The following is a 15,796-nucleotide window of genomic DNA, read 5'->3' as shown; positions in this document are numbered from 1 at the left end:
AATACTTTTGATCATCGAAAACAGTGCTGCCGAAACCGGATGTAAACCACACGCACGCGACGTGGATGTAATCTTAATATGTCCCAGATATACCCGCGGACAGCCATCTACAAAATGTGCAAATAATTAAGAGGACAGTGGCGACTTTTAAGGAGAGAAAGTCCAACTGGAGCAACAGCACCAAGCAAGTGTGACGTCATGCTCGCTGCAGCTCTGTTTTCGTCAGGGACATAGAGGAACAGAAGTACAGTCTCTAAACAGGAGTACATTCTATAAAAGGACCCAAAAAATGTGCTACATTTCTTGCTTGTCCTTTTTAATTAAAACAAGTCATTAAAATTGTCTAGATACTTGAAAAATTCTTAACAAAGTACATTGTACAATAAGCAGCAACAATTGAAATAATGGCAAAACGATATAAAAATATTGTTTAGCCATATTTATACTAATTAATAATAACAGCTATGTTTTTAAATGTATGTATAAATTTTTTGAGCCTTTTATTAAAAAAAAATCACATCATTATAGCAGATTATGCAAATTACACGATGACATCATAATGACCATGCCCTCACCACCACAGGTGTCTTGGCAATCAAGGGGAAACCATAGTCCGCCTCTTCTTCTAGTGGTTTCGCCCCGTTGTATTACACTTTGATTTTGCTGCATTCTTCCTACTCCTTTAGAGTGTGCCTCTTGTTATGAAACATTGTTTTATTCGCCATCTGTCTGTCTTTGCTTCGGGGTCCTGTTTCCAGGATAGTCGTTCGGAACGAAAAAGTGTAAATGCTAATGCTAAGAACACCAAGATGATGTTTTTTTTCCCCTTTAAATATACGCAACTTCTCCTCCTGGACTTTTTTTTTACAAAATAATAATGGCCCCTCCATTTCCTTTGATTTTTCAGTATGTTGCCCTCTGTGTTTAAAAAACCTTTGGACACCCCAGATAAGTATTTTAAGCAAATAAAAAAAACATCCTACCAGAAAACCTGACTTTTCCAGAAAGATTGTAGACATTCCCTCGAAAAGGGCTCAGCCTCAGCGATGCCTTGAAAGCTACAGAAGGAGAGTATTGTGAAATAAGTATTTATTGCAATAACACATCATTCAAAAGTACAATTGTGGAGTTGCCACCACTGAGGCAGCACTTGGCAGCATACGCTAACAATTACAGCACTTTGGCACAGTGGTTTCTCCCGAATTTGGAAAGAAAGCCAGCTTATGTAATTAGCGTGAATGCTGCCAGTCCATCTCTGAAACTTGAACGGAAGTAAAAATAGTAGAGGCGGACAAGCAAGCTTACTTTCCATCTTACCTTTGCAGCGTTCAACAAAAAGAGGCCTCTCCAGAGGCCGACTGAAAGTCACACGATGTTGGGCGAGGACCAGAGACCCAGAGCCAGACTTGAAGCGCCCCGTGCACCTGCAACAAAGACCAGGAGTGTGTTAGACACACGGTGGGGGGAGATAAATGTTTGTGCTATATTTTGGTTTGTTTGCTTGCAAAGCTGTCCACAGAAAAAGAGGCTAATGAGGACACGCGGTTTTCCTGCTAAAAGTGGAAAATACCCAAGTGTGGAGATTATTTACTGAATAGTCCGGACCCATGCCAGAGACACCCAGGGTATGATCTACGGAGAGAGATGGTGGGGGAGAGGGATTTGCTGAGCGCTGAGGCATGAAGACTGGATGGAGCAGGTCCAGCAGTGAAGGAGAGCCCTCTGTGTACATGGCAACTGTGATGTGTGGCCAACAGCTTGTTACTGGGGTGTGAGGAGGCAGCTGCTGATAGAACACAAGATGCCCGGAGGGCTTTACAGCAATCAGCGGCCGCTGTGGCCGAGCGGCAATTGCACCGCGGGGGTAGAGGCCGGGCGGGAGTCGGGAACACAGAGGCCAAAATTAATTATAGTATTTCGCTCGACAGCCACAGCTTTATTTGAGATCATGGTAACTTGTTCAGAAAGAAGAAAGCGGGCATGTGATTTGAACTTAATGAAAAGGAATGAAAATAAGCCAGGTCCAGCCAAGTGGGAGGACAAGGCTGGACCACAGCCTTGTCCTTTCTGAGCAGCTTGCATTTTCCTTTTTGTTTCTGCTTCAGTGGATTCTGCCTTAAATGTTATAACCAATTTCTGTCTCTTCGGCTCCCTCTCCACTTCTAACTGCTTCAAATGCAAAAATCTTGAAGAGTACAAACCCATCCATCCATCCATTTTCTACCACTTATTCCCTTCGGGGTCGCGGGGGGCGCTGGAGCCTATCTCAGCTACATGTTTATTAAACATAATTCACTTCACTTTACTTATTCTATTGGCTAACTTTCCTTATCATAATAGCTATTTGTGATTTATAGCATGAAATAACAGATATCTTGCAGTCATGTTTGTTTCAGAATGATTCAACTATTCAATGTCAAAATATAAAGAGTAATAATAATGAACAAAATGTCAGCTACTGTCTTGTTGTAAAACACCAATGACAATGAAATGTAGCATTTAGACAGGCTATACTGTAGCAAAAGTCATCACATGTCTGCCACAGTCTTGTGTGTTCTTAAATTTGTATTCCACGCCAAGAGCAGTTTTCATTTGGGTTTAAATGGTAAACAACTCAAATCAATGTTTTATCCAGACGCATACATGTGGGCAAGTAGACGCATTGTGGGTTTCCTGGATGTTGTCTACATCGCTAAAAGAAAAATCTGAGGAAGAGAATCCCTCTGCCATCTTCCACTAGTTTTTTTTAAATATATAAATTGTCCGCTTGAATGTTCCCTTTTCTCTTCTACGACTCTCTTGTCGTCATTTGGTATGTGTGTCTGTTGAGATTTCCCTTCCTGGTTCGATGGCCTACCCTATCGTGCCTCTGATTGGCCTGTCCGTAATGTTTTGCCCTAATTTTAACCAATCATGACTCATCATGGTAAACCAACAAACCAATCATGGATTTTCTTATACGTAAACCAACCAAACATCATTGATGTTTCCCGTATATGTTGTCCCCTGCCCGTGAAAATGATTCGCTACGTAGCTTCGATTTTTAAGTTGATAATTTTTAATGGAAAAACGTAGTTTTTACCACTGGATTATCAAAACCGTACTCATTATGGGAAAACCGTAGTTGTTGGCAGGTATGGCAAAGAGACGGATCAAGATCTTAACACACATTGTAGGTCGGAAAAAACAAAGAAAAACTGAAAATATTTTTTTATATTTTTACAGAAATTAAAAAGACGGATTTCCGACTATAGACGGAAAAATCACATGGCTGAGAAAGGTACAATGTTAGAGTTCATATAGGGGAGGACATACAAGTGCATGTATGTTGAGGACATAAAGCTGGATGTATGAGAGAAGGTATAAAAGGACAGAACAGTAGGAGAATATACAGGAGAAAGTACTGGTGCATATGAAGTAGTTTGTACTGTAAAAGAATGCACAGGAGAACGTATGGGGTGGCGTATTGTAGGACTATGAGGACCAACATCATGATAGGAGAACCTTCAGGAAAATATTGGCGAAAATATCATAAGGGGTGTCCATATGAGCCCAAATATAATTTTTATTGGCCGGAAGAAAAAAAAAGAAAAACAGCAAAAATGGGTGAAAGCTAAAACAAAATGTCTTTAGCGTAATGGGCAAATACTGTTTGAATATACAGTATTTAACTTTATAGCATATTTACACTGGACTGGTTTTTAACTTGTATTGCAAAACTGTTTATTACCGTAATTTCCGGACTATAAGCCGCTACTTTTTCCCCTCGTTCTGGTCCCTGCGGCTTATACAACGGTGCGGCTTATATACGGCCTGTTCTTCTCTGACACCGACGAAGAGGATTTTGGTGGTTTTAGTACGCAGGAGGAAGACGATGACACAATGATTAAAGACTGACTTTTCATATACCGGTAGGCTGGTTATTTTCTATAACGTACAGGCGAGCACTTTGTATTACTTTGCACCGTTGTATTATTTGTACTCTGCATGAATGCTGTTCGCCATGTCAAAGATGTGAAAGTTTGATTGAATGATTGAAAGATTTATTGTTAATAAATGGGACACTTTGCGTTCCCAAACAGTCATCTCTGTCCCGACAATCCCCTCCGTGGTAGCAGGAACCCCTATATACTACGGTAATTACACATCAAAACCCTGCGGCTTATAGTCGGGTGCGGCTTATATATGGAGCAATCTGTATTTTCCCCTAAATTTAGCTGGTGCGGCTTATAGTCAGGTGCGGCTTATAGTCCGGAAATTACGGTACGCATTTTCACAGACTTATTTTATTTTAGTTTTTAATTCGAAAGAAAACCCACCCATTTGTGCTTTTTCCCCATTTGTGTTTCAGGCATTTTACAGGTGTGTCCACAAGTTGCGAAGGAGTCTCGAATAGTGGGAATCTACTGTATTGAAAATATTACATGGGAACAACTTGATATTTTTCAGTATGCAGCACCTGGTGGAAAACATTGGTATGTCATTGGAGATGCTATAGCAGTGGTTCTCAACCAGGGGGTCTCAAACTCATTTTCAGTGGCTTGCAGGTCTTTGCCAGGTTAAGATGTAATGTTAGCGAACAAGTCGAGACCTTTTGAACGGCTCTTTTAATTGAATGAGTAAAAATCCATTTTTAGTTGTAAGTTGTTTGTTCGCGCATCATAAACAATAGGTGGTATTCACCTGACGTCACGTCCAGCTCGTTAACAAGTAGTGGGCCAGCGAGCGTCTGTAATTTCGACTTTTTATTTCATAAGTATGACTTTTTATCTCATGAATTCAACTTTTTTTAGTCTTATAATTGACTTTTTATATCATAATTTCAACTTTTTATTTCAGAAGTATGACTTTTTGTCTCATAATTTAGACTTTTTCCCCCTCATAATTAGACAGATTTCGATTTGTTATCTCATAAGTACCGTATTTTCCGCACTATAAGGCGCACCTAAAAACCTCAAATTTTCTCAAAAGCTGACAGTGCGCCTTATAAGCCTTATATATGGACCAATATTGACCCACAACAAACCTAAACTTCATTTCCATAAAGTTTAGGTCTCGCAACTACAGTAAACAGCCGCCAACTTCTTTTTCCCCCGTAGAAGAAGAAGCGCTTCTTCTACGGTAAGCAGCCACCCCCGTAGAAGAAGAAGCGTGCGGTGCATGCTGGGATATATGGCGTGCCGTTTTGATTTCCATTTGTTTGTTTATGTAAAGACCCCAAAATGGCTCCTATTAAGAGACACGCTTACAACGCAGAGTTTAAACTTAAGACAATCAGTCACGCAGTAGAACACGGGAATAGAGCAGCAGCGACACTGACTCGATTAATGACGACTTCGACGAGACGGAGCCCCGGACATGTTGGATGCCGTATCCGCCCAACTGTTTAATTCGGACACTGAAGAAGAAGAATTCGAGGGATTCGTGGATGAGGAATAACTTCATAAAGTGAGCTTTACATGTTTATTTTGTGTGTTGTGTTGTGTGACATTAACGTTTGAGCAACGTTGAGTTATTGATATATTGTTATTGCTCTGCACTATTTCGAGTGTTACTATATTGTGATTGCACTAATGTTTGATTTACCGTAACAGTATCACTGTTTTTTTAATCTCATAATTTTGACTTTTTGTCTCACAGTTTCGATTTTTTATCTCATAATTTCGACTTCCCTGTCCAATAATTAGACTTTCCTATGTCATAATTATGATTTTTTATCTCATAATTTGGACTGTTTATATCATAGGTATACATTTTTTCTCATAATTTCGACTTTTTTAAAATTTCATAATTATGACTTTTTATATCATCATTTCGACTTTGTATTTCATAATTATGACTTCTTTTCTCATAATTTCGACTTTCTTATCTCATTATTTTTATATATAGTGCATCCCCCCAATTCGTCACGTTTCATGTGTCAGGTAAACCGTGACGAATGAGGCCATATGACTCCTAAAGTACAATAGATGGAAATCAGCCTTTGGCTACAATCTGGTACATTTACATTTCTATGTCCATTAACGTGCACAATGTGTACATAAACTAAAATAAAAATACAGAGTTGTGGGTGTTTGCAGCCAAACCAGTCGACGACCAATGTGCTATGGTATCATAAGAGATGAGAAGGCTCTCACCAGCCTGGGTAGAGGACATAACGTGCTCTCAGCATTTGAGGTCCATTGAAGCTGCTCTCGGACAAAATTAGCTTGACATCTTCACTCCTGTTGAAGCATTACAAAATATGAGCAGAACCATGGCAATAACATCTGTATACTGGGACAACGGCAATAAAAAAGCCAGCAATGTTACAAAAGTATTCAAATGCTGGCCTTCGGTGGGTGTCCTACCTGGTGACAGCTCCCCTTGCTGCCAGGACAAAGGCTGCCGTGGGGTTGGCGGTGCGTACCAGCTGCTGAACATGCTGCACCAGGGGATGCTTCTGCTCTGCCGCAGGCCCGGTGAACACAACCACGCTTATGATACCTACAAATAGAAACTGTATTAAATGTCATATTTTCTCTACGCGCAAAATGTACTTTCAGCAGCTAATATATTAAACTAATGCTACAGTATTGCAGCACAAGGGAAGTTTCCTTTGCAGGAGTCTTTGTGGCAAACTTGAAAACATTCAGTGACATGACAAATTGAAACTAATTTAAACGTAAATTGCCTACTGGGCCCCTTTGTGAAGCTTCTGGGAGTGTTTTTGTTGACAATATTATATTGTTTGGGACCCTAGGACACGAAGCAGGCGGGACTTACCTTGACTGCACTGCTCCAACAGTTTAGGGAAGGCAAACCTGAAGAAAAAGAGAAAAAAACACTGTGGGTTCTTTTGTCTGCTTAGAGCTGCCGGTGCACAAGATGTGCATGTTGACGTGCACGTGCAGAGCTTCACAGAACACGTGACGGGTACCAAGAAGAGTGTTTGTAATATACATGTACATACACAAGCACATATGTATACATACACTCATGCAAATAATCACGTTTCATAAAAACATATATAAATGTTGTCCCCCACCCCAGAGGAAACTGGGTAAAACACATCACACTGATAAAGCTTAACTTTTTTTTACTATAACAATCTACAAGGTTAATATAGTCAGTCCGCTTCCTTTCTTCCTCTCCATTTATTAGCTTTCTTATGTAATTAAAGTTTTCATTACAATTATGTATTGTTGCATTTGAAACAATTGTATTGTTGATAATAATAGAGGTAATTATTAACATTATTCATTATCAGCAGTGTTATTTCTATTGGTATTTTCATTGTTCCATTTGTAGTGCAATAATGTTCATTGTCATTTCTGTGTCATTACTATCTACTTCAGTAACTGCTTATTTGCCATCATTTTTACTATCATATGTACATATCCAGTGTTTCCCATAAACTGCCAAGATACCTGTGGCGGTGGGGGCGTGGCTATGGGCGTGGTCACCATGACATCATCTAGTAATTTGCATAATTTACTACAATGATATGATTTTCTCTAAAAAGGCTCAAAAAATGTATACTTAATAATTAATAATAACAGTTTTGTTTTAAACGTCCATCCATCATCCATCCATTTAACAATATAATTACAACACTTTATGTACATATTTATATACAGATTTGAACAATAAGTTATTCACTGAAATATATTTATTAATTGTGGTTCTTACAAAAAATATATCTTATAAAAATATAAAAGCTAAAATGTCTCTTAAAGCTCTGCCCCTTTAATTAGTGCATACTAAATAATTTAACTTTAGCCTACTACTACAACCATATTATTTACCAGCAACATAAAGTGAAACAGAGGCAGAGGTGTCCTGCCACAGTCAGTAACAAATAAACAGAAAACAGTAGTGGTGGTAGATAGACACAAAGCTTCATCAAAAGCTCCAAAAATCTTGATCCTACTCTTCTCTTTTGTAAAGTAAATCTGAACAGCCGATATGGGCATCTACATCAACTATATGATTTGCCTGAGAAGCTGAAAAGGACAAAAAAATTAAAATAAATAAAAATGTGGCTGCCTTAATTCTTTCGTGGCGGGCCGCCACAAATACATGAATGTGTGGGAAACACTGATATCATATTTGCTGATGTTGTTGTAGTTTTTGTTGTCTCAGTCTTATCCCCATTGTATCTTGTCCCTGCAATTTCCCCCCGTCTTCCTTTTGTTCTTATTTCTATCCCCTCCTGCTCCATTCTGGCTGCGCCAAACATTAAATAAATCTGTTTAATAAAGTCAATAACAAATAAGGCAACAAGAGAGGTATCATACACTTCACTTTTCTTAAGTAAATGTGTACAGCAGATATGGGCATCTACATCAACAATATGATTTGTCTGAGTGGCTGGACAGGACAAAACAATAGAAAATAAGAGCGTTCATAAGACAAATGTAACAAGTAAGTTGTTGAGCATGCTTGTGTTTGCTGCTGCAGTAGTAGACATCCCAAAATCTCATCATTAATACAAGATGAGTGCATGTGGGGACATTTTTTACCGTGATGCTATTGGGTGATGTCAATGTCCCTGAATTTCACTTGAGCATCCAAACTGATCAACCCTGGAAAGGGAATGCCAGCCGAGGGCTAAGTCTTCATGGTAACCAAGTCATTAGCCCCCTCCACTGCAGTCCTTTGAGAGGCTGCTGGCAGGAGGATCAGTCATTTATCTTCCCCGTCCTGATGTAATGAAGTGTCCGTATCCATCACAAAGAATGGATCATGACTGACTGATAAGCTTGGCCGAGGGGAGAGGTTTGGGAGTGTGGGCGAGGGGCAGCGTGGAGGGGGGTAATTCACACATGTGGCTTTGGCGGATTTGGGGGGGCTATGTCGAGGGAGGTGACAGACAGGTCAGAACCTAGATGGGCTAACCACACCCAATTAGCAACACAGCTGGGGCCCGCTGACCACCACACAATCTATAGCGACACAGGGTGGAGGGGCGTGACTCGTGGAAGAAGATGCCTCAAATAGAAGTCATTTTGTGGGCCAACTGTTAAGGGGCGGGTCCACAACTTCCTGGAAAACATCAACATTAACTAGAAAATGCAATTCTGGTAGGAATTGTGTGTGAAGCCCAGTGCTGGAGCTGAACTGAAATGCAGAAGGAATGTAGAGTATTGTAATACAATGTACAGTAGAAACATTTTAAATATTGAATATAATATAAATGTGAGTGGAATGTATATGGAAAGGTGGAAACAGTTGAACTGTGAAATGGTTTGAATGTAAAAATAGTGTGATTGTATGAAAAAGTTGAATGTTGAAGATGGGAAACTACTGCAACGTACTATGAATTTAGTAATGAGTAATGTATGTTATAATAGTTGGAATCAAAGATAGCCAAGGAAGTATGCATTCCAGAATAAACCTACTAAATTAACCCTTGTGGGTCAATCCATGCTTTCAGGCGGTCAGGTATTTGAACCAGGTCCTCCCATTTGAAAGTTGATCATGCTAACCACTGTACTAAACAGCCGGGCTTTCAAGCCAGTTTGCCGCTTTGGTTAAAAAAAAAGTGTGCGACAGGACTACCGTATTTTTCGGACTATAAATCGCAGTTTTTTTCATAGTTTGGCCGGGGTGCGACTTATACTCAGGAGCGACTTATGTGTGAAATTATTAACACATTACCGTAAAATATCAAATAATATTATTTAGCTCATTCACATAAGTTTTCATCGGATTTAGCGATCAGGAGTGACAGATTGTTTGGTAAACGTGTAGCATGTTCTATATGTTATAGTTATTTGAATGACTCTTACCATAATATGTTACGTTAACATACCAGGCACGTTCTCAGTTGGTTATTTATGCGTCATATAACGTACACTTATTCAGCCTGTTGTTCACTATTCTTTATTTATTTTAAATTGCCTTTCAAATGTCTATTCTTGGTGTTGGGTTTTATCAGATAAATTTCCCCCAAAAATGCGACTTATACTCCAGTGCGACTTATATGTTTTTTTCCTTCTTTATTATGCATTTTCGGCCGGTGCAACTTATACTCCGGAGCGACTTATACTCCGAAAAATACGGTACCTTTTGGCTAATTTCGGTAATATAAATCAATGTTTTTTCTTTACAATAAAATTTATTTATTTGACTCAGAGGTGTAAATATTTTTTTAAAGAAAGACTGTTTTTTTTTGGTACCTTCCAAGATTCAAACACACATCAGTGGGATGAACGGCATGTGTGTTATCCTTTCAGCCACACTGCCTAGCTGTCAAAATGATGTCCAACTTTGAATGTTAAAAGGAACGATTGAGAGAAAGCATTGCTTTTTTGCTAATTTCAGACAAAATGTTTTTTTTACTACAACAAATATATTTTTTGATAGTTTGTAATATTTACTTGCAGTCAAGGTAATTTTTAGGCCGAAAAAAATGGCAACCGTAAGTGAGAATGGTGAGATGAGTACCAACTTTATTGTCCGTCCATCCATTTCCTACCGCTTGTCCCGTTCGGGGTTGCGGGGAAGCTGGAGCCTATCTCAGCTGCTTTCCGGCGGAAGGCGGGGTACACCCTAGACAACTCGTCCAATATTTTGCAAATTCATCAATACTGTAATAACTGGGAATTTGGGGGCTTAAAAAATACCAAGTTTTATGGTCCTAATCAAAACAAATGTTTTACAGGTGGAATGGTTGAAATTAGTTGCTAAATGTGGGAGTAGTCGAAAGAAATAAAGGGCGAAAAACATAAAAATTATGATTTACTGTAAAACTGGTATTATTGGGGAATGAGCACGCATGCTGAATGTTTTGACGCTTCAGCGGGATCAATCGGATGAACGGTTCAGGAGTTAGAGGCGGACGAAAAATGCTACAGAAGGATAATAATAAATTGATGAATTTTGTTGTAGAATAATATAGTATTCACACAATAAGCTGAAGATATTTACAATGTAGCTGTGGGGGTCCACACTGCAGTACCAGCACACCGAAGAGTCTATTACCGGAGTGGCAAAAGCCTTACGACTGAAAATCCTAGGACAAAAACCAGATTGAATGTACAGTATATAAGGCTTATCCCCGAGCCTCGAGTCTGAATGGCTAAAAGCATCACGTGACCACCTCCTGGAAACCTCCAGAAATGTATCCCCATCAACCTTGTCAGTCATCATCTGAGCTATTCTTCATCGGGGAATCCAATATTCCAAGCTATTATACTGCTTTATTTTGCCTTATTAGGGATTGTATAATCGGGCCCAGGCACAAAGCGATTAAACTGCTCTGTTTTTTTTTTTTTAATACAGCTCACTGAAACTAAATCGCTTTTCAGGGGCCCTTACATGCGAAAAATCGTACCTAATTTGTCAAGGGCATGTATCCTGGTGAGAATTTGTGGATTTTAGAAGTCCCTAGAAATTCATAAAACTGACACTAGCGTCACAGTGAAATTAAAATCAACAGGTGTGCCTATCATAGCAGGAAGGCACAAAAGCGGCTAAGGATGCTCCCAGAATTGAACAAGGAGCTCATTTCAACAAAGCAATTGATTTATCAAACCTCGTACAATAGTCAGTGTTTGTAATAACGGCGTTATTCTTTTCAGAAACAAGTAATCTAATTAATTACTGTTCTCATCGTTGCAATCGCCGTTGCCGTTACTGAGAATGTGAAGTGTCTCGTTACTACAGTTCGGTTGCAAATGCAATGATGATGTTTTGTGGGCGGTCTTATTTTTATTTCGACTGCGTCTTCTCCCCGTCAGCCATGTTGTAGTTTTTTGTGCTTCCATAGCTAGTCTACTGACAGTTATAAATTCGAACTGTAGGCTAATTTGTATTGGAAATGGCAATAGCAGAGAATGCATGTGCATGTATGAGCCAGTCTGCCCCACAACAAGAGGATAGCGAAAAAGAAGGAGCTTATTGCCGACAGTGTAGGACTACAATGGCGGACACACGCACAGCTCTTTGGGTACAATTTTAGGATAAATGGGGATATCCATTAACGTCACCAATGGAAAAAAGGTAAATAATGGAGGAAATTTCAAATGCTTCGTTTAAAGGAAGTATGAAGGAAGGAAAGATTGTTTTATAAAAGTCTCTGCAATGCCTCCACGATTTAATAAAAAAATGTCAAACCTTATGCAGAACCCAAATACACAACAGCAGGTTCCAATAGGTAAAAAAAAGTTGGTTTTGCATAGGAGGGCCCCTTTATACTTCAAAATACAGTGCAGATAGTGGCTACTAACAAACGTTGTCCAGCCACGGGTTCATAAACAAAAATTAAAGGATGTAGGGAGCCAATATGATACATTTTGCAAATGAAAGACGCTAAAAACCAATCCGAAGCAGGTCAATATATGCACAGCAGTGTTTAGACTTAGACTTAGACAAACTTTAATGATCAACAAGGGAAATTGTTCAACACAGTAGCTCAGTTACAATGATGGAAAGTTTCTTAACCATGAAGTGTTTCTCAGCAGTGGGCCGCAGCGGTACTCAATTGTAATACACTTTTCCACCACTTGTGGGAGTAATGACAATTACAAACCAAACAGAAGAAGTCTGGATAAAAATTATACCTCATACAGAGGTTTCTAAAGCACAAAAATTATGGTTAATGTTGTGAAGCTGTATTTTAATTTGCACTTACATTTTATTGAAAGTGTATTCAAGAAACATATGTTATCAATAATTTAGTTAGAATGTATTTATTTATATTAGCACTGCATAATAGCACTGAGTCCCGAGTGCGGCCACCGCTGCTGCTCACTACTCCCCTCACCTCCCTAGGGGTGGAACAAGGGAATGGGTCAAATGCAGAGGGTAATTTCACCACACCTAGTATGTGTGTGTTCCCACACAGCAAAAACACTCCGCGGCGGATCCCCCGCGCAGGTATCGCGCTTTCCGGAACGGAACCGCGAAACGGACCCGCATCGGCGTCCATTTGCACTCAGGAACGTATCCGCCACGGCGGCGGGTAGCTGATCCGCCGTGGCGGCGCGTTGCATCCGCATCGCACCCATGATCTGATAGTAATTACTATCAGTGGTACTATAACTTTTAAAATTGTTATAATTGTAGGTCAATCATTTTTTTTCTTATGCAGTATACAAACCCCGTTTCCATATGAGTTGGGAAATTGTGTTAGATGTAAATATAAACAGAAAACAATTATTTGCAAATCCTTTTCAACCCATATTCAATTGAATGCACTACAAAGACAAGATATTTGATGTTCAAACTCATAATTTTTTTTTTTTTTTTGCAAATAATAATTAACTTAGAATTTCATGGCTGCAACACGTGCCAAAGTAGTTGGGAAAGGGCATGTTCACCACTGTGCATACTTGCCAACCCTCCCGTTTTTAGCGGGAGAATCCCGATATTCAGGGCCTCTCCCGACAACCTCCCGACAGAGATTTTCTCCCGACAAACACTCGGTATTCAGCCGGAGCTGGAGGCCACGCCCCTCAAAAAAAAAGTCTGCCGCAGCTGCGATTGGACCTGACCAGCCTCCGGGTACAAGTACTGGAGTACCAATTGCTTGCCAGGGAAGATCTTCCCCAGGAAGCAAGGATTGACCGGTTTTGGGCCATGCTAGGGAGAGATGGAAGATTCCACACTCTCGAGCATTTTATGAAAGCACTTTTGTGCGTGCCGCACAGCAATGCATCATCAGAGAGGGTGTTCAGCATGGTTAGAAAAATAGTGACAGAGAATAGAAAGAGGATGGACAATTCAACCCTTAACAAAGCATTGTACTTTCAAGTACAACAATGAGTAGATGAGTGTTGTGTGTGTGTGTGTGTATATGTGTAAATAAATGAACACTAAAATTCAAGTATTTGTTTTATTTATATGTATAATAAAAAATAAAAAATAAAAAATATATATATATATATATATATATATATATATATATATATAAATATATATATATATATATATATATGAAATACTTGAGTTGGTGAATTCTAGCTGTAAATATACTCTCCTCTTAACCACGCCCACCCCCCCCCCCCCCCCACCTCCCGATATTGGAGGTCTCAAGGTTGGCAAGTATGCCACTGTGTTACATGGCCTTTCCTTTTGACAACACTCAGTAAACCTTTGGGAACTGAGGAGACACATTTTTTAAGCTTCTCAGGTGGAATTCTTTCCCATTCTTGCTTGATGTACAGCTCAAGTTGTTCAACAGTCCGGGGGTCTCCGTTGTGGTATTTTAGGCTTCATAATGCGCCGCACATTTTCAATGGGAGACAGGTCTGGACTACAGGCAGGCCAGTCTAGTACCCGCACTCTTTTACCATGAAGCCACGTTGATGTAACACGTGGCTTGGCATTGTCTTGCTGAAATAAGCAGGGGCGTCCATGGTAACGTTGCTTGGATGGCAACATATGTTGCTCCAAAACCTGTATGTACCTTTCAGCATCAATGGCGCCTTCACAGATGTGTAAGTTACCCATGTCTTGGGCACTAATACACCCCCATACCATCACAGATGCTGGCTTTTCAACTTTGCGCCTATAACAATCCGGATGGTTCTTTTCCTCTTTGGTCCGGAGGACACGACGTCCACAGTTTCCAAAAACAATTTGAAATGTGGACTCGTCAGACCACAGAACACTTTTCCACTTTGCATCAGTCCATCTTAGATGAGCTCAGGCCCAGCGAAGCCGACGGCGTTTACTGAGCCCATGTGGTGATATCCTTTACACACTGATGTCGCTTGTTGATGCAGTACAGCCTGAGGGATCAAAGGTCATGGGCTTAGCTGCTTACGTGCAGTGATTTCTCCAGATTCTCTGAACCCTTTGATGATATTACGGACCGTAGATGGTGAAATCCCTAAATTCCTTGCAATAGCTGGTTGAGAAAGGTTTTTCTTAAACTGTTCAACAATTTGCTCACGCATTTGTTGACAAAGTGGTGACCCTCGCCCCATCACTGTTTGTGAATGACTGAGCATTTCATGGAATTTACTTTTATACCCAGCATGGCACCCACCTGTTCCCAATTTGCCTGTTCACCTGTGGGATGTTCCAAATAAGTGTTTGATGAGCATTCCTCAACTTGATCAGTATTTATTGCCACCTTTCCCAACTTCTTTGTCACATGTTGCTGGCATCAAATTCTAAAGTTAATGATTTTTTGCAAAAAAAAAAAAGTTTATCAGTTTGAACATCAAATATGTTGTCTTTGTAGCATATTCAACTGAATATGGGTTGAAAATTATTTGCAAATCATTGTATTCCGTTTATATTTACATCTAACACAATTCCCAACTCATATGGAAATGGGGTTTGTAATTGATTACCGGTAGTATTTATTTTTATAATCAGCCTGACCTAAGCCTTGATAATATTGTTTTTGTGATTAATACATGCTTTAATATCAATTGAAAATATTTATCCTCTTAAATTATAAGTAAGTTAAAAATAATTATTGAATACTATTAAAATCAATTGTTAATATTTGTAATATTTGTATTTGTATTCTGTAATGGAAAAGTTGGGCCCTGAGGTCAAAAAGGTTAAGAGCCTCTGTGCTTTGCAACTTTAAACATATATGTTTTATTTATAAATTAGTGTAATGTCTAATAATATGGAGCTGAGCTTGACATTTCACCTGTGCTCCATGCAGGAGGCGAGTGGATCAACACAGGCAGCGACAGCACCGATGGTGAAACAGGCCTGGACAACGGGGTCCGGGTGGAAAAGCAAAGCCCGAACAACATCCAGAACATCTGCATATCTGTGAGAGTGGGATTGCTTGACAGCATTACTATCTCTGTCGAGGCAGAATCTCTACTGTGTTCCATCT

The 15,796-nt window shown here is 39.6% G+C and overlaps 1 protein-coding gene across 2 annotated transcripts in view; it reads right to left on the bottom strand.

Annotated features, from left to right (window-relative positions):
* Nucleotides 1-15,796, bottom strand: part of dnaaf9 (dynein axonemal assembly factor 9) — a 63,581-nt gene that overhangs the window by 11,883 nt on the left and 35,902 nt on the right. For both annotated transcript variants that reach the window (XM_062042400.1, XM_062042401.1), the window contains exons 28-33: nucleotides 15,602-15,727; nucleotides 6,766-6,803; nucleotides 6,351-6,486; nucleotides 6,138-6,224; nucleotides 1,318-1,424; nucleotides 984-1,058 (exon numbers count right to left, since the gene is read on the bottom strand). In XM_062042400.1, the coding sequence (XP_061898384.1) occupies nucleotides 984-1,058; nucleotides 1,318-1,424; nucleotides 6,138-6,224; nucleotides 6,351-6,486; nucleotides 6,766-6,803; nucleotides 15,602-15,727 (569 nt within the window). The remainder of the gene's footprint in view (nucleotides 1-983; nucleotides 1,059-1,317; nucleotides 1,425-6,137; nucleotides 6,225-6,350; nucleotides 6,487-6,765; nucleotides 6,804-15,601; nucleotides 15,728-15,796) is intronic.

Source organism: Entelurus aequoreus, linkage group LG03 (assembly GCF_033978785.1).
Source record: "Entelurus aequoreus isolate RoL-2023_Sb linkage group LG03, RoL_Eaeq_v1.1, whole genome shotgun sequence".
NCBI classification, from domain to species: Eukaryota; Metazoa; Chordata; class Actinopteri; order Syngnathiformes; family Syngnathidae; genus Entelurus; species Entelurus aequoreus.
Note: the sequence above shows the minus strand (reverse complement) of the source record. Positions and strands in the feature narration are given on the sequence as shown.